General features: G+C 35.5%; 1 protein-coding gene across 1 annotated transcript in view; it reads left to right on the top strand.

Moving 5' to 3' along the window:
• The window catches only part of LOC136039891 (neurobeachin-like protein 1), a 182,834-nt gene that overhangs the window by 37,660 nt on the left and 125,834 nt on the right, over positions 1-19,340 (top strand). Inside the window, exons 8-13 of the mRNA XM_065723869.1 lie at positions 678-1,942; positions 4,512-4,843; positions 9,085-9,280; positions 15,447-15,602; positions 16,642-16,804; positions 17,500-17,661. Coding sequence (XP_065579941.1) covers positions 678-1,942; positions 4,512-4,843; positions 9,085-9,280; positions 15,447-15,602; positions 16,642-16,804; positions 17,500-17,661 — 2,274 coding nt within the window. The remainder of the gene's footprint in view (positions 1-677; positions 1,943-4,511; positions 4,844-9,084; positions 9,281-15,446; positions 15,603-16,641; positions 16,805-17,499; positions 17,662-19,340) is intronic.

Below are 19,340 nucleotides of genomic sequence, written 5' to 3'. Positions count from 1 at the left end.
AGGCTTTTGTTCGTAGTGATTTCATTTTTTTTCTACTGGAAGCTTTGTTTAAGGGGCCTGGGGATGTTTTTTGAAATTTTTTCACCAGACGTTTTTATAAGACAAGACGTTGTATATTTTTCTTTAGAATTATTTTAAAGCAATATTTATAGTTTAGCACAATATTTTATTATTGGATATCTAGTGGAAATTGACGTTTCACGTAATAATAAATGCAATTTAACTCAAAGTAAGACAATTAAAATTGTTTATAATTGTTTCTTGTTTGATTGGTTTGAGTAAGAATTAAATAGTCGGCAATTTCTAACATTTTCAGTTGTGAGTTTTTAGTTTGATTAATTCAGTTATCTGTGGCAAAATTTTTTTTTGCCTTATTTAATTGTATTTTACTCTATTATTACCGCACCTCCACAACTTCAAGCTCAATTTAATGTTTGGTTCTTAAGCTCAAGGTTTATCTTCTTTTCTTTCCTGTCGACTTTTTATAAGGTAATATTGTGTCTGTTGTGCGTTTAGGTGCGCTTAATTGGATCTATCAGTGCTTGTACAACCGTATTTTTCATCTCTTTTGTTAATTTTTAACTTTAGAATGCTGCTGCTTGTTCTACTCTATTTGAAAGAACAAATTAGGTCATTAATGCACTCGAACTATTGCTTTTTTCTTCTTCCTTTTTTAGGTCCGATGTTTGGCGGTGTGTACGCAAATCCAGATGCTAGTGCTGCTGATATTAAATTAAAATGCTGTTTTGCATTTTCTGCGTATGCAAGTAACACAGATAAACTGCTCGAATTGAGCAAGAAGGTGATAATAGAAATATCATCTGGCAACAGGGCTCAGAGGGAAGAGAACACGGACTCAGTTATCTTTAAAAGTGGAGGTTTCCTTGTCTTACTAAAAGTGCTTGAAGATCGACTATCAAAGGACGTTTTTCCTAATCTTTTATCTGATAACAACAAATGTATCGATACTTTTGATATTGCCAAGTTCCTTGATATCGTAGCCAAACTTTTGTTTCGTCTCAAGATTTGTCGTCAAGAAGCAAAGTATTTAAATTTCTTTGAATTTCTTTCAGTTATAGCCAAGCAAATGAAAGGCGACTATTTGAATGATGCGTATTTGGATTCTATACATCGACTTGGACAAGTTTTAAAAGTTGACCAAGACTTGCATAGTTCTTTCGTTTTGAATATTTTATGCAATTTTGGAATTTGGAAGAAAGCCACGTTTGATATTCAGCTGCGTCATTTAGAATATTTAACTTCTACAGTTAAAGAGAATCGGCGGTTTTTTCGGCAGAGATTTGGTGTTCAGGATTTTTTAGATACAATTCGACTGCATTTAAGTTCTCGAAAAGATCCTGAATCTGTGACTCTGCGAATCGGACTTCTTCGCATTGTTCAGTATTTCTTGGAAAAAGATTCTCAGTTTGTGGAGGCTGATTCTCTTTTACGGTATTTATACACCTGCAACTCTGATCATCTTATATGCGAGGCTTTGGGTATGTTGTGTAGTGCTTTAGAATCCAAGAAATGTACAGACCAACTGCATCTACTCCTTTTCGAGCCTAAATGTGCAGAACTTCTCTATGCCATGGTACCGAATGCTAACGACGATGTGCTAAATCCAATATTTTCTGTTATATCCGTTTTGGTCAAATCTAGTAGAGTTTACCCTGAAGACAAAGAGAGACTTTTTCTCAAAGATTATGGCTTTGGTGGACTTCTTGATTTTATTAAGTATTCTAATTTATCTGAAAAAACTGCGGAACTTTTAGCAGATGTGTTACTTTCCGAAGAATTTTCTGAAAACAAGTGCCAAGGCTTTCTCAGCTTGTGTACAAGCATAACAACTATGCAGTTAGAGCTAAAACTGTCTGTTGCCAAGAAGATGCTTGACTATTTAGTCTCTGTTCCTATTGCTGCCAAGGTTTTCTATGGCGAGGTAATGTAATATTGTATTTATTTAACAGAATTAATTGTGCTATTACTGCTAATCCTTTCAATACCAAGATAATTTATTAGAAGTACATAAAATTTATGGCAGAACAGTAAATGAGAGGACATAGATCTACTTAGATGTTTGAAGATTTATGTGCTGAATATTGAAAAAGTTATTTAAAAAAAGATTTGCTTTCTTCTTTGCTAAATCGTTGTTTTTTATAATATATGCGAAACGGAGCGACCCCTTTTCGACATAAAACGATGACTTGAGCGGGAAGAAGGCTGTGGATCCTATGTTAGGGGATCCTAACATTTCCTGAGGATCCTATTGCTGGTCTTGTGGAAACTGCGCTAGTATACTGTTACCATGATTAATTTGTCTTTCCCGAGGGCAGATTCACTAATTAAAAAAATTTAGTAGGCGAACAAGCTTGTCGACTGTGAAGGATCATTGTGTGTATGTAATGTCGTCTTGAGCTATGTTACTGAAAAGCAAAAGGAAAAAAAGAAAGTTAGTTTTTGTTATTAAGGCTTAAGTTGTGAACCAGTTCTAACTAAGATTTTAGTTGAAACAGTGGTTAGAGACGGATGTAAAGTACCAGAAATATTCTTTTTGTTCATGATCTTCTTTACATTTCTCCAGAAATAGACCACTGACCCAGCCCCTTTTCAAAGAGTTGGTTCTATCTGCACCTATTTTTATTGCCGAAATATGAAAAATATCAACAGATTTTGGGGCCGAGAGACGACGCTCGGTTTAAGTTTACACGTCTGTAAGTTCGGCCCTGCTTATGCTCTTAACATATTTTTTTTAGTTTGTTAATGTTTCGGCGCAGCTATATGTTTTTCTAATGTTCCAGCCTATCAATTCTAACATTTGTTTGTCTTTGATGAGATAGAACCCCAAGGGAGTGAGCTCCAGAGGTATGTACACGGCCGGAAAAATATTTTTTCAAGTACTCTTGTTTAAGCACTTCCTTCTTTGGGTAATTGAAGCGAGATGTGTGCCTACGTGTTTGCTTTTTCACTTTGACAAACAGCAGCGCAGGGAGAGGAAGTCCTTCAGATGAATGTGATTGGATGTACTTGTAAAAGACAGTCATTGGTTTTCCACAAAACCATTCCTTTAAAGGTAGCAGTTGGTCTTTGGTCGGTCTACACTCTATCCTATTAGCCTTATTCCTGATCCTCTTGAGTGATGCCAAGTGAGTTTCGGGGACTCCAGCATAAAGTGGACAGCCAGATTTTACAACAGGCTCTACGCTAGACTACTGTGGAGAGATAATTGAACTGGAGAGAAGAAGGCTTTTTGATTGAAGAATTACACCCATCTTTACCGTACGAGAAGCTTAGACTTGATCGAGGTGGTCGCCCAAGAAAGTTCTGCGAAGAAGTGAATAATTTCCTAGAGACGAAGTTTGTCAACTCTCTTGATTGATTTTTAAAAAATCAAGATCAGTGTGATGGGGTGGAACTCAAGGGTTTGTTATTTTGTCAGAAATGTAGTGTAGAGGGTTTGGTAGGTTGTCCCCCTTATCATTTTAATGCGCAAAGAAAAGAGTGGGACTCATGAAACTAGTTTTCACCAGACGATTAAGGGGTGTGAAACTGTCAAACGCAACCTTCATAGAACATTTAGTGAAGAACCGCTCATCCACACTGTAAATTGCAGCTTTTGACACCTGTGCCAACACTGTATTGAAAGCTTTTGAAACTTTGAATGACTGTAGTCTTGTTATATCCCTGACCCAGCTCATTTCATTTTTATGACTATGCCATTGTTCTATGCCATATACCATTTCATTTTTGTGACTGGCTGACTATGCCGTAGACCCTTTCAAGTGGAATCCATGCCATCGATAGTTTAGTGGCTTCTTTGATGTATGGTTTTATTAGAAATGCCATCGTAGAATTTTAATGTAGAAGAGATGATTTATTGAACCAAAGAGCCAATTTTAATTGAATTGTTTTCTGATTAAGAAAAGAGAACAACGAAGACAGTTTTTCATTTCTGAGGAAAGGATCCAAAGATAAAGCACAGTTTGTGTTAAAGAACAACAAAGGTCCAGTTTCTGTTTAACTCAATAGAGGAATATTTTTCACAATATTTGAGATGTTACATGGGCTCAAGGATTTGACTTCGTCAAGGTACCACAGAGTAGGGAGGATTTTGGGTTGGAATAATTCACTCTGTTAAGAATGACTCACTCATGGGCTACAAAGTCGGGAACCTCTACCCTCGTCATTGGCAGCTTGTCTTCTAGTAATTGATAGTGGCATGAACCTTCTTGTAGAAAAACTATCAGCTTCTCAGGGGACTAGTTGGTTATGAGCTATTTTGAAGCGTCACTGAATCCCTGTGGTATCGTCGCTTTTAGTTTTTTTTTCGCTTATCACTACTTATCTTTCTCTATAAAACATATGGTGAAACCTTGAAATCCTAAAAATTGAAAACTCAGGTGAAATAATAATTGATCATTTTTTACACATATGGAAATGAAATTTAAAGAAACATAATGTTTTCTTATGTGGTAGACCAAATTCCTACAATCCGTTAAACTTTTTTCTAGACGGATTGGGCTGGATGTATTTTGAGGCTGTTAATTAAACAAGGAAGTGGTGAAATAATGCCAGCTAGGTGTCGAACACCATTTACACCAATCCCTTCCGCTCCAACCACGCCGTTGTTACCACCAACTCCACTGCCGAGGAAAAGTACTCGGAGTATATCTGGTGAATCATTTCACGAAAATTCAATTTTCGGAATATCAGAAAGAGCTGGGACACCTTCAATCAGTGATGATCGGTCTGTTGATGATTCATTGGACGATATTTTCAGTTATGGAGAATCTGACATTTCCGCTGAGGAAGTTAAAAGTATGATGCTCCTTGAAAATCAGAAGTAAGTGCTATTTTATATAAAAGTCAGTTCAAGTGCTCACTTGAAATAGTTTCTTAGCCTGCGGAAAAGATCGTGCAAATACAGTGTTGTATTCATGCTTCACTGATCGGCTATTGAAAATCAAATAAAGATAAATGGGATGCATCATAGAAGCAAGAAAATTTGGCACTTCAGAAATGTTCGTGACATTGCTTGATAGTTTACTACAATCCCCTCTCTAAAGTATTTGGTTTTTGCTATTCTTAAGTTCTCTTCAAGAAAGAAACGGTTTGCAGAAACAGAAAAGAGATTAATTTGTTTTTTTCCTACTTGGAAAAAGTAGGAATTTTTGAGGATTTAATGCCAAATCACTTGTTTAAGCTTTGTGTTTATACAGTTTTGTTTATAGTCTTGTCGTTTAAATTGTATATTGTTTATGATTAGGTGCAATACCAATAACGGGAATTTTTTTTTACAATTTAACACTAGATGCTTCTGTTTTCATAGCCGGTGTGAAAAATGTTCTGAAATGTGATCGGTAATATTCTCCCTATTGAGCACATTAACATATACCAAAGAATTCTGAAAAAAAATTCTGACAGATCATTGGTGCAAATATATTAAGTTAGCAATAAATTTAATTTTTTTACGGGTCTGGTCAGATTTGCCTCTGAACTTTAGTATGAAACTAGACCTACGTTGCCTGGGCAACGTGAAGTGTTGCGGCAACCTTTGTTCGGCTTTGCCGATTAAAGTGTTGCGAGAGCAACACTTTGGTTTTGTTTCTTCGCTATCGGTTAAATGCTGAAGTTGTCAAAACTATCAAAGCTTTCAAAACGGCATATTCAAAGAAGAACACAATCAGTAATCACATGATCAAATTCTTCAGCGTTGAAAAAACAACAGCAAAAGAATATCGGAAAAAGGGACTAAATTGAGTTTGCAGCCAGTTGAACTTTATCCTTTTCAATCGTAGACATCGTGAAGGATGGAAACTTGGAACATTATCTTATATAATCTAGTTGGTATTATAAAGCTATCCGTAACTTTTCAAGATCAAATACCATAGATGTGCACCAATTTGCACAAATTTGTAGCCCCTCATGAACCTCCTCTAGCAACCCATTCTTGCTTACAAGTCCCTCTTCCGTGAGAGACAAAGAATAACACAATCAGTAATCAGATGATCAAAGGCTATTCCTCAGGGTTGAAAAAAAAAAAAATATTGGAAGAAGGGACTCAATTGACTTTGCAGCCAGTTGAACTTTATTCTTTGTACACCATAGGCTCTGGCTCGAGGACAAGCAAAAACCATCCTTTTTGGCCCCAGGCAAGAGTCGTACGGAGCTTTCCAAGATATAATGTCATATTCATCAATCCGGCCCGAGGTCCACACTAACAGCCGATTATTACTTACTAGGCCCCTAAATGTCACTTTGCAGCCGGTTGAACTTTATCCTTTTCAATCGTAGACATCGTGACGGATGGAAACTTGGAACATTATCTTATGTAATCTAGTTGGTATTATAAAGCTATCTGTAACTTTTCAGGATCAAAATACCATCAGGGACCCATAAATTTCCTGTAATGGCTCGCCATCCAGGATCGCTTATTATTGGATGGCGAGTCATTACAGGAAATTTATGGGTTCCTGATTCCATAGATGTGTACCAATTTGCACAAATTTGTAGCCCCTCGTGAGCCTCCTCTAGCAACCGATTCTTACTTACAAGTCCCTCTCCCGGGATATACATCCAAGTTCACCGGAAACAAATAATGGGTACACCAACTAGCAAAAGTTCCAAACCCCTTGTCGCTGAAGTCACTGTAGCCTAACAGCCGATTATTACTTACAACTCCCCTACATGTCTTACAATCGGGAACCAAGTTGTTCTTACCATCAATTACACCAGAAACAGATAATAGGTACACCAATCAGCAAACGTTGCAAACCCCTCATTGCCAAAGATGATTATAAGCTAATAATCGACTGTTGCTTGGAAGTCCCCTACATATTTCACAATTGGAATCGGCCCATTTTTGGTTCAAGTGTGTACCTTACCACTGAAGTTGTCAACCCCTTGAAACTTTCAAACTGGTGTATGTCATGAAGGAATTTTTGTAACAAAAAATGGATGACATATACTTTGATCAGCTCATCAAGGTCTATCGATTGTCATTGAAAAAAAAATTCTATCTGTCTTAGTTCAAAAGTTGACTTTTTTGCCGGAGGCCAACTTTCTAACACCACCACTTAGAAAGGAGCAAAGGATAAGCTCTAATTTCTTTAGCAATGAGAGAACTTTTAAAGTTTAAGAGGTATATCTGATACCATTTCTCTATTGCAATCCCAAGTAGAAAAAAAAGAATGGTAAAGTCAGCTGAAATCACGAACAGAAATGGCTAGAAACAATAGATGGCAGCACTTCCGGACCCGTGGGAAAATCGCACTTTTTTGTTTCTGTAAATTTTTCTATTTATCACTCAAAGAAGATATATTGGCTGTGGGGCCGGGGAACTACCGCATATATTTAAGACTTATAGATTTTAGTCCATCTTCAATTTGAAACTGGTGCCTGCCTGCTTGCCTGCTAGAACGGAGCTTTCCACTCGAAAGCAGAAACATGGTTTGATGAAACGAAAGCTTGGCTGCACAACTTCAGATACTCCTCTCTGACATAGGCTATATAACTCCACTTCACTTCGCACACCATAGGCTCTGGCTCGAGGACAAGCAAAAACCATCCTTTTTGGCCCCAGGCAAGAGTTCTACGGAGCTTTCCAAAATGTAATGTCATATTCATCAATCCGGCCTGAGGTCTACACTTTCCGTAAAAACCGCACAGGTTAGACCCTTACCAGTTTCCAGGAATAAGCTGAGATCGGCGGCATAGGAAAAAAAAAAACAAAAAAAAAAACGGGACAAAACCAAAGTTTTGCTCTCGCAACACAATGAGCATAGGATCAAGAAAAGCTGCCTTTGACTATCACTGATCCAACAAACAGCTCATCATGAACTATTTGTTTCGACATTTAGCATAGTAGCGTTGAATTAATAAAGAGTGATGTGTTTCCCATGTATTTTTCTTCAGTCCGATATTATAGAATAGATGGTCGTAGATACTTGGGAGGGGACTCATTATATCGGGAATTAAAAGTTTTATTCTCATTCTTGAATCTGAAAATTTTACTCATAAATTCTGAAGTTCCATGTAAAGTGCCTCTGATGGGTAGATGCCCCACGTAGCCCCAGGTGCAAGAGCCTTAAACAATGCGTTTTGCCTGTTTTTAACAGATAGCTTTTGCTGGAAAAGGTTGGCAAGTTGCGCCTGGCTTTAACTGGAGTAATTCGAGGAAGGTAAATATCCATGATCTTTGTTACAAATTTGGCCCGATTTCTCTCAAACCCTCTCCCCCCTTAAGCACCAATTGTTCATGAACTTCTTGGTATCAAGCTGTAAGAAGAGGTAGACCCGTTTCAATATAACTGAAACTGTAAAAACAGAAGTTCGGTAACATTTTATGCATCAAAAGAATCTCCATATCATGTTGATCCCAAATGTCAAATCTATTAATTTTGAACGTACCCACAAAAAATTATTTGCTTATCCTATGAAAATTTATGTAGTTTTGGAATATAAATTATTTACAATTTCAGGAATCATTTGAATTGCACCGTCAAAACTTGAATGTTCAAGAGCCCCCAAACGAAATTTTCAGGCATCGAACTACTGAAATGAGAAGTTTTGTATTTTGTAGGGGTGATCGGATAAACCTAGGTTTGGTTCAATTCAATTCAGTAATCCGAAATAAACTGAAAAATAAGGCTATTTCTAATAGAAGAATAAAATTAAAGATAACGTGAGAGAACACATAGAGGCTTATTTAACTGTTAAACTGCTTCTGTAAAATTACAATTTTTTATCTTGACAAGCGGGTATGAATAAACTGACTTTGAATAAACAAAACATAAATGAGTGAAAACCATCCAAAAAATGGAAAAGAAATCAAGAAGTTCCAGAGAGTAACTAAAAACCATAATTAACATAAGAAATTCTTTATATATTCTTTTGAAAATATTAAGGTCATCATTTCTTTGAACATCAGTTGGAGTCTTGAATCAGAATTTTGGTTCCTAAGACTAAATATTCTTAAAGGGAACTTAAGACTACTCAAGGTAATTACAGGTAACAGACAGCGTTATAGTATCACTCCATTCACAGTTTGTACACGGTAATAAATAAATCCTTTTGCCTTCTCAGTTTGAGGACTCCGCCGGATGTTCTTGGTTCACTTTCACCGTGTTACATGGCTTCAAAGCTTACTCTTAATCAAAGATCCGTTGGAGCAATGGAAAATGCTGATGAAATGAAGAAGGTCGAAGAACATGTCTTGCTTGTTACAACTTCATTAGGGGTTATAATGTCAAAGGGACTTGAAGGCCTAAACTCATGGAAGGTAATATTAGATCATAGTTTTTTACCTCCTGAAATCCTGAAAATTAAAGTACCTGACTGAAAATTAAAGTTCCAGAATTAAAATTAAATATGTGTTTCTAAGTAATAAAATACAAGAAATGCTAGTATTTGCTAAAAAGGGATAAACACTACGCGATATTAAAATAACGTAAAACACTAATATGCGATTAGACTACGTACGAACAATATAAAACATCTTCAGACTTCAAGAAATCCAAAGTGTGCAAAAGTTTGCAATATTTTTTTAAAACAAATTTCGAGGTATTTAAGGTTCAAAGCCTCCATTTTTTATGTTATTTTTCTTTGATTATATGTAATTTGATGTATCTTATTTGATATTATGATTGTTCCTTTTTTTGTGTAGTGTTGACAGACTGGGAGTGACCTAAGACAGGAACTTCGGCAATATAGCTGCTGTTAAAGGTTTGATGAGGAAAATGAATTTTCAACCCTCGTGAAAAACAACAGAGTTTCACAAGTCTCGAGAATGCTAAGAGTACCAGCCGGAATAGCGCATACCTAAGTTTACTCTTACATGGAAGATTATTATTAGGTTTACTCTTACATGGAGAGTTAACGCAGCATTACGATTAAATAAAGAATGGTATGTTTTTTTTCCCCTGACAAATTGTATAGAAGGAATAGTTGAAGTAGCTTGAGAAAGGACCGTTTTGAACATAAAATCTTACTTCTAGTGCCCTTTTCAAAGGTCGAAAATGATCCGAGTAAAACCCGAGGTGGTTTTAGGGAGGGGACAGAGGGGCACTTTCCCCGGCGCAGAAATTTTTGGGATGCAAATTTGCAATTAAATAATCTAACGGCTGTAATCGTTTTCAATCTTTGAATTATTTTTTAAAATAAGTTGGAGGGTGCAGTTGACGGCAAGTATAAACAAACTTAATCCTAAATTTCAATTTTTCCCATATTTTCATCATCATTAAAAAAAAAATAAAACTAAGAAGCACCAAAATTAAAATATTGCGATGGTTTCAATCCCATTCAGTCGTCCCACAAACTCCAAGATATGAAAAAAATAATTAAACATCAACACATTTCCTTAAAGAAACCTATAGATGTGTTAGAATTAATTGCACAATATGGAGATGAAGGGGTCTTCGCAAACGTAAGGACTGTCTATCAAACATTATTAGCAATTGCAGTGGTGTTTACAATTAGACCTTAAATTCTTCAGAGCCAGAAATGGCGTATAGGACGTTTACGAAATCTCGCCACACGTCACGGAGCTGAACTGCAGCCAAGACGTCCTCCCACTGTAGGTGGAGATACATATCCATTTGCTTGGATCCTATTCATACTGCCTTCGCAAGGCGTGTCTTGGTCGACCTCTTTTGCGCCTCCTTTTAGGACACCACTTATAAAATGTACATGAGAGTTGATTCTCTGACATACGATGGACGTGGCCAAGATACGTCCATCTCCTACGCTTCAGAAGGTCATTGATTTACCGGTTCGCTGGTGAACTTCTATGTTCATTACCTTTCCCTGCCATTCTACATTCAGTATTGTTCTAAGGCAAATGTATTCAAAGGCTCGAACGCGCTCTTGATTTTCTTGGCTATTTTACACCTATTTACACCATTTTAGTCAGTCCAACTCCCGAGGTACTTAAGTTCATTGACCTGTTCAATTGCTTTATCTTTACATTTCAAAGCCACTAATAATTATCTTTGCAATAAAGTCACTAATAATAAAACTGAGTGGAAAGAACTAATATAAAACTGAAGGTATGATATATAATGATATAAATTCTTACAAATCTCAGTATTTTGAGATTTGACAGAACAGTATTTGTTTTATCTTTCAGTTTTATTTTTATGATAAAATATTTAAGATATGTTTTATTTTCAGTTAAATGCAAATGACACAATAGAATTTAGAAGATTTACGGTAAGGGTGATGGGGTTAATAGCTAAATTCCTGTTTGTAGGGATTTCTGTTGATTCTAAGTTTGAATTGACTATTCGTTTTAATTTTTACTTGTTTTAAGATTTAATTTTTGATCTTTTTCAATATCTGTTAGCTTATTGTTTTTATCCAATCACTTGTTTTAATTTCTGTTCTTTTTGGGTTTTATTAATTCCTTGATAGCAATTTCTTGTCGTTTTAAGTCTCAGTTATGATAGGACTATATACCTGATCGTCTTAAGTTTTAAGTTGGTTCTTTACTTTTCTTTGAAAATTTCATTTTTCGGGAAGTATTTTTTTTATTGTTTTCCTGTTCGTTGTTGATTGTCAAAGTTTTTATTTTTGTTTAATTATAATAATACTACTCCAATTTTTTAGGTTTTCAGTTTAAGAATTAGAATATCAAAATGAATAATGGATAAGGTTCAGCTTGAAATTGAGGTTTGGAGCGGTTCTTGAACTAAGATTTTGATCCAAGGCCATTTTTCTAGATAATATATTTGAAAGAACCCTTCTGGGAGACTGACCAAAAGATCACATTTGAATGAAAATGGAATACGAGAATAAATATGTATCAGAGGCATAACTCAGCTCTCTTTTATTTCTGACTCTTTAAACTCTTTTACTTGTGACTTTGATGGGAGAAGTTTTTGCTTGGTATAGCGCAGAAAAGGCGTCATTCTGACAAACTGAATGAACAGAATGGGTTTTGACTGAGTACAAAATCCCTCTCAATATTTCATGAAAGCTCAAACTTGATACCCTAGCATTTCTTGAGGTATTTCACATATGCCTTTTGACAACCTGGATGCACAAAGCATCTTTTAATTCAGTTCAACATCCCTCTCAACATCCCCTGAAAATTTCGATTTAATTCCATTACTGTTTCTGAGATATTGCATGCACTATTTAGGCAACGTTGATACTCATAGTATCTTTTTATTCAGTTTAACACCCCCACAACATTCCCTGAGGTTTTAACTTGATGCCCTTAGCCGTTTATGAGATATTGCAGATACGTCTTTTTGACAATTGGGATGCACGAAGTGTCTTTAGATTCAGTTTAACTTCCCGCTCAATTTTTGTCTGAAAGTTTCAGCTTGATAATTTGAACTGTTCCTCAGGTGTTGCAGATATGCCATTTTGACCACCTGAATGCACGTGATTGTCTTTTGATTTAGTTCAGTATCCAAGTCCATATTTCCTGAAAGTTTCAACTTAGTAATCTTTGCTGTCCTTGAGATATTGCAAGTACGCCCTTTTGAAAGCCGGGATTATCAAGTAGTTTCTTTTGATTTAGTGCAACATTCCTATCAACAGTCTCTGAAATTTGTGACTTTATAACTTTTCCTTAAATATTCCTGAGATGTTGCAGGTAAGCTTTTTTGACCATCTGGATGCACTTAAATTCTTTTGATTTAATTCAATGGCCGTAGCAGTAACAGTAGCAGTAATTTTAGTAGTGGTAATAGTACTAGTAGTAGCAACTACAGTCGCAGTAGCAATTGGTGTAGTAGAAATAGTATCGTAATCTATCGTAGTCGCAATCTATCATAGTCACAGGTAGTGACAGTCATAAGTAGTTTGCAGTCGCAGACGCTAGTAGTCACAGTTGCGAGAAGTCGTAGTCGAAAAAAGTTGCTGTTTCAGTCGCAAGTAGTTGCAATTGCAGACACAAGTAGTCGAAGTTACAAGTATTCGCCTTTGCTATTGTAATTAGTTGCATTGGTAAGTAGTCATACTCGCTGTCACAAGTAACTGCTGTCTCAAGTAGTCGCAGTCCCAGTAGAAATCGCAATTGACTGGATTTGTAGTCGTGAACTCACCATCGCAAGTAGTCAGAGTCGCAGTCGCAGGTAGTCGTAGTAGTAGTCGTAGTTGTGGTCTTATTAGTACTAATAGTAGTAGCCCTGGAAGTTTCAAGTTAATACCCTTAGCCGTTCCTAAGATATTGTAGATAAGCCTTTTGATAACCTGGATGCACATAAGGTTTTTTATTCAGTTCAAAATTCCCGGAAGTTTCGCTTGAATACCATTAGCATTTTCGGACACAACCAGGATCAAACATTCCAACTTTTCCCAATATTAAGTCCTGTATGTAAACAGTGGGCAAATTACATAATTTATAACTCTTTTCCCGGGGGCTGTGGTGGGTTGAGTCACCTTTGAAGGCATACTAATAGACTTTTTGTCTATTTTAAACAAAATGACTATCTCAAAATTATTATAAGTTTTTAGGAGGCGCGTAAAAAAAGGGGGGCTGGTTCCCTCTGACTACTTTTCAACATTCCCCTCAACATGTCCTGAAAGTTTCGTTCGTGGGATGTTGCTTATGCTCCCTTTTGGCAAATAGTATGTACACAGTGTGTTTTAATTTTGTTCAATACCTCCCTCAACATTTCCGGAATTAATACCCTAACATCTTTAATACCATAAGTATTTATAGAGACCGAGGATCATACATATACTCCTTTCCCAATACCAAATTAAAATTTGACATTACCATTTACCATTAATTAAAAAAAATCCGCCGAAATAAGTTTTCCAAAGAAAATTAAAGAGCTTCATTAAGCCGAAGATGAGCATAAATAAAGTCAAATAATTTTTTCAAGCGTAAAACTACCATAAATCACCAACAGTAAATGAATGAAACCGAAACGAACAGAAATTACAAAAAACAACCAAATCAAACTCAAAGTGAGCAGAAACTAAGAGGAGTAGGGTGGATATGCCCTGTGCCTTCTAAAATACATTTATACAAAATACATAAAAAAAACATTTGCGTAAAATACGTGCCTCTAAAAACCAAAATTGATCTTAAATGTTCTCTCTTTTTTGCTTTTGATAAACCCAAAATTATTCAGACTTTTATGAATAGGCTTGAAAAATTATTTGACTGTAAGTATGCTCATTTTTTGTTTAAAGTAGCTCTTTACTTATCTTTGGAAGACTTTATTTTTGTGGATTTTTTTTTTTAAATTAATATCTGCTTGTTTTCCTTTAACATAGTTTTTTTGATTGTTTAAGAAAAGGATATTTCAAATTTGGATTTTTCTATAAGAATCCAGATTTTGGCTAACTATTTATTTACTGGACGAAATTTTGTAACAAATTTAGTAGTAGTAGTAATTGTCAATGTAGTAGTAGTATTAGAAGGAGAATTAGTAGGCGGAGTAGTAGTAGTAGTAGCAATATTTATTGTATGAGTTTTGTAAATAAAATAGTCAATAATCAGTATTAGTCATAGTAGCAGAAACTTTTCCTGAAAGTTCCACCTCAATGCCCTTTGTCTTTTAGGACACCATGAGTCACACATGCCCCTTTTCTCAATAAAGAAATACTATATGTAAACAATGGACGAATTGGAGAACTAATATTCCTTGCCTCCCAGGGCTGTGGGTGGTTGACATCCGAATTGGGAGGGGATGGTTGCTTTTAAATCGCTTCTAACTTCTCAAAAGTGCACTAGAACTTCCAACATCCATTTTAATAAGCTCCTTCCATAGCTTTTGTGATAATTCCTTCCATACAAAGTGTCTTGAAGAGAAATAAATAAAATCAATAATACATAGAGCCCACTTCGCTGGGGTGTAAAAAACAAGGCGGCTTAAAAAAGGAAGCGGGATGGGTTGCTGGTGCCCACGATCACTTTTGACTCTTAAAAAGGCCATTGGCACTTTTGATTTTCAATCAGTTAGCCATATTTATGTTTGTATAACCACACCTTCCAAAGGGAGAGGCTCTGGAAAAAAAAATAATCCATTGAGGTCTTACGACTCTAAAAGCGGTGGGACCATACGCTATGCTCTTTTTTTATGGATAATACGATGAAATTATTACATAAATCTGCCTCCCTAACTCGTAACCATTAAGATTCAAAAGAATTTTCCAATTCTTCTTTATCTAACAATTCAATTTTCGCCTAACCCGTAATATGAACTCCGTTATTCGATTGTTTTAACATTTCAACTGAATTTTCTAGCTTTGTAGACTTTATGGTCTAGTTTCAAAAGAAATTTGAAGGATATTTTTTACAATCTTTTTGGAAATACCACTGAGGAACAGTTTTTTCTCGAAGAGTTGGGTATCTGAAAATTATTCATATAGAGAACAGTCGGAGACATTTTTTTTTACTATACATAGCAAAACCATGATTCCATGAATGGTATGATGACCATAAATGGTGTTTAGTGAAAATGCTAATGTACATCTATGTGTAGGAAGCTTGGAAGGTTTTGAGCTCGGTGGATATACTAACTGAAACAAATGTATTCTTTGAAGATGCTAAGCGAATCAAATGTCAGTTGATTGCAATATTCGGACAATCTGCTGTTAGATGGCTTCGAGAATCTCAGTCACCTATTAAAGTCTTACAGGTAATTGACAAAACTGTTTCTTGTTTTCTTTTCTTTTTTTTCTTTTTTTTCTTTTTTTTTTTAACTAAAAGCACTCTCTGTAATATTTATTTTTTCCGTCTGTGTTTTTTTTTAGTTGGAAGATCAAGATCATATTGAAAGACCTTTGATCGTCAGGAAATCTATGGGGAATGGTGGAGAGAATGTTTTGTAGACAAATATATCTTGAAAAGATTTTATTTTGTCCGTTGTTTCTAACCCAGTAATTCTCTATACCGTTTTTGTTTTACAAATTTCAAATCAGAATCTGTCTAAATCCTGAACAATTTGAATTGAAGGTATTAATTTTAGAGATAAAGTTGCTGTAAATCATATTACTGTTTTCCTCTATATTCCTCTTATAATTCCAAAGTATATTCGTTTACAAATCTTAAAATATAATTACTCCTCATTTTTCATTTTGATTTGATATCGATAATCTTGTTATCAATTAAGTTATCAGTCTATGCAAAACAAAGTTTAAGGATTATGTTAGGGAACGAAAACCGTCCCATGGCTTTTTCTTCTGTTTCATTCGTTTTTCGTGATGCTCACTTTTCGTGCCCAAAATAAGATTCTCTTGGCAACCTTGGATTTTCAAATTTAAATTTGGATAAAACTTTGTCCACCGATATTTACTACACTGAGACTGCGAAAATATGAATTCTGGCTGGATAACAGATGAATGCCTTATTTTGGTGCCAATGACCTTTATCCTGCAGAAAGTCTTTTTGTGAGAAGGTAGTCAGAGTGTGGGAAGGAAGTAGTTTCATCTCTTAAAAATAGATGCCATGATTATAGTAAATATTGCCCCCTCCTCCAGACAAGGTGCATAAAACTTCGCTCTGATTTGATACTCACTTAAGGCAGTTTATTAATACAAGTAGTGTTTTAATAAGTGCAATAGAAAAAAAGTTGAAATTTTGATAGATGCAATATATTGCGAATGTGTGCGGTGAAAGTTGGTAATTCTGTTTCTATTTAAGAAAAGTAATGCACCTGATTAGTTTTATTTTTAAAGGTACTTAAATGGTTGTATAGTGCCACTGAGCTAGGAACCGATCAAGAAGGTTCGCTGATTATTCTTGAATTGGCGATCCAGACAATGGAACTTGTCGGATTTTTTAAGGAAGATTTTCTTGAAATGCATGCTGGGATCACTGAGATATTTCATATTTCCTTAGGTAAGATTCTTTGTTTATAACTGTTCTATGATATTCAATAAAAAAGTATTGCATGGAAATTAAGCAACCTACACACTAAATGAATTTCAGAGTGATGTTTGGCGTCAATCTTGAGGGAGAAACGCAAACGCAAAGCCAACAAAATCAAGTAATGTTTTCTCGTCAAAATGCTATATAAAACTTTCACAATACCAATATATTTTATTTCATTTCCTCCGACGCGAGGATGGTATCGCAAAAATTCTTGGTAGCAATCTGGTCATTTTGAACAGGTGGGCCTGAAGCTACGAATATATTCGTGTCCTGTATAGTGTCAAACATGTTACACCTTTTTGAAGGAATTTAAAAGTACCTTGCATTTGCTGGATAAGAAGTTCAATAGTCATTGGTTCTTTTCATTTCTTCAACTTGTTTGTCAGGCTCTTCTTTTCTTGCACATCTTAAATTTTAGTTTTTTATTCCTTCCATTGTTTCCAAACGGCGCTTTTATTTTGTTTAATTCTTTGGTAAAATTTCCAATGATTGCATGGAGTCTAGGCCGAGTTAATCTAGTAAATAGTTAAGTCTATGTCCTAGTTATTACAGCCTTTGCTGGTATCCAAATTCTAAATGCTATGACTTATTAAATTTCATCTCTTTTCTGTGAAAGCAGGGTCTTTCTCAATCGTTTTAATTTTTGTCATGGTGTGTTGCAGGACTTCTAGTTTTTTATTGTGCTTCGCCGATACTTGAAGTGTGTTCATTAAGCTGTGCCAGACTGCTGCAATTTCTCAACTCGAGAGCCATAAACTTGGATAACCAATGGCTGTCATATATAATGTTTGAAGTCGGAACAGTTTGCACTAATATAATACAAGGTAACTCCCTTTATTTCCTTTTTTCTTCTTTTTTTAGCTTTTGGGATTACAGGTCTATTCAGTTCTCCAAACATGATATTTTTCTGTTTTTGTATCAAGCGTTAATACTATGAAAAACAATCAGAAAATATATTTTGGGCTGTTATTTTCCTGAATACGGAAGAGAGAGAAATCAAGATAGTAAATTTATTTATGTGGCATTTAATGGCTAAACGAATCTATTATTTGTGGCTTGTTTGTTTCAAGTATAGAAAGTATGTAAAAAAATATTTGGATCCGTTACTGATAAGACTTGGGCTTTGGGGTTGTGATAAGTTCCTTGGGCAATAAGGGAATTTTTTTTTTAAATAAGCATATGTTTATCTTGTGTAATAGCATTAGTAATATTTTGAAATAATATTTAATGTTATTTTTATATTTGTACTGCTCATGGGTACAGCTGGACTCAAGCTAAAAGCACTAACTTCGAAGTGACCCTTTTTGTTGAAGAGTAAAATTAATGAAATTATTATTTTCGGAAACTTTTAAAACCTACCCAGCTTGAACAGTGGTACAATTAAATTCTAGAATTTTTTGAATGAAATCTCGTTAATTGTTTTGCGGAGTAACAATGGTATTTTTTTCACTAATCGTCATCAGTCGCCTGTATATCATTGAAGGTAAGGGACAAAAATTAAAAATAATACATTCCTTTATGGTGAACGTAAAACGTAGTGTCTGACTGAAGTTAAATTTTCTGAAACTATTTATGCATACAACTATGTGCTGGAAAAAGTCTAGCCATAATATAACTGACAGGTCAGGGGGAGGGAAGGAGATTCTCTGTAATCTTGTAATTTACGCATTTACCAGAATGGGTTGTTTCTTTGGGTGCCTGGACATACTTTAACTTCTGCCAGGGAGGATAACTTAAATTCTTTTAAAAGACCATCATTATATTTGAAGAGATTGTTGGATCGTGACAAAACTAACTGGGAAGTAAGAACAAGTATTCTATTTATGCGTTATGCAGAGCAAGACCTGACCTGATCTCTCTGGGGTACGGAAGAGGGATCCTAAATTTTTATCATCAGGATATTTAATCAAATAAACTGTAAGATCTGGACTAAACTTGGTAAAAAAGATCAGGAAGTATCGTAGCTGTAATTTCGGTTGCTTCTTGCCTGATCCTACCTATGTGGGATGGGTTTGAGACGCTGACTTCTTTTCTTAAGAACATCTTGAAAAAGGAATTGTCGAATCGTTCAGCACATTTCGTTGGAAGTAAGTGTTAGTGTCCTAGTTATGCCTCTTTGGGATCTTGAACGGATGTAGCCTTAATGATAAAGAAAGTGGAGAGGATCTTAAAATCTAGTCATGTAGACTAATGTCTTCCAACTAAGCGTCCTAACGCCACTTAATAGGAAGTAAGACCTAATGCTCCGACTATACCTTTTGGGATCAGGACGTGATTTGGGTGTTTTGGGGAAGGAAGGAGGCTTTCCTAAATCCTTGTCATCAGAAAAACAGCCAGGCTTAGTCAGAAGTAACACTTATATTTTTTTGATACATCTTTGAAGTCAGGGGTAGATGTTTCCTCTGCGGCGCAGAACGGCAACCTCAGTACCTCGTCGATAAGAAATCAAACAGTTCGTGGTAACGAACTGTAGTAAGGAGCGACCCGGCTCAATAGTAACCAA

This window comes from Artemia franciscana, chromosome 2 (genome assembly GCF_032884065.1).
Source record: "Artemia franciscana chromosome 2, ASM3288406v1, whole genome shotgun sequence".
NCBI classification, from domain to species: domain Eukaryota; kingdom Metazoa; phylum Arthropoda; class Branchiopoda; order Anostraca; family Artemiidae; genus Artemia; species Artemia franciscana.
The sequence above is the reverse complement of the archived record's forward strand: the minus strand, read 5'-3'. Positions and strand labels throughout refer to the sequence as shown.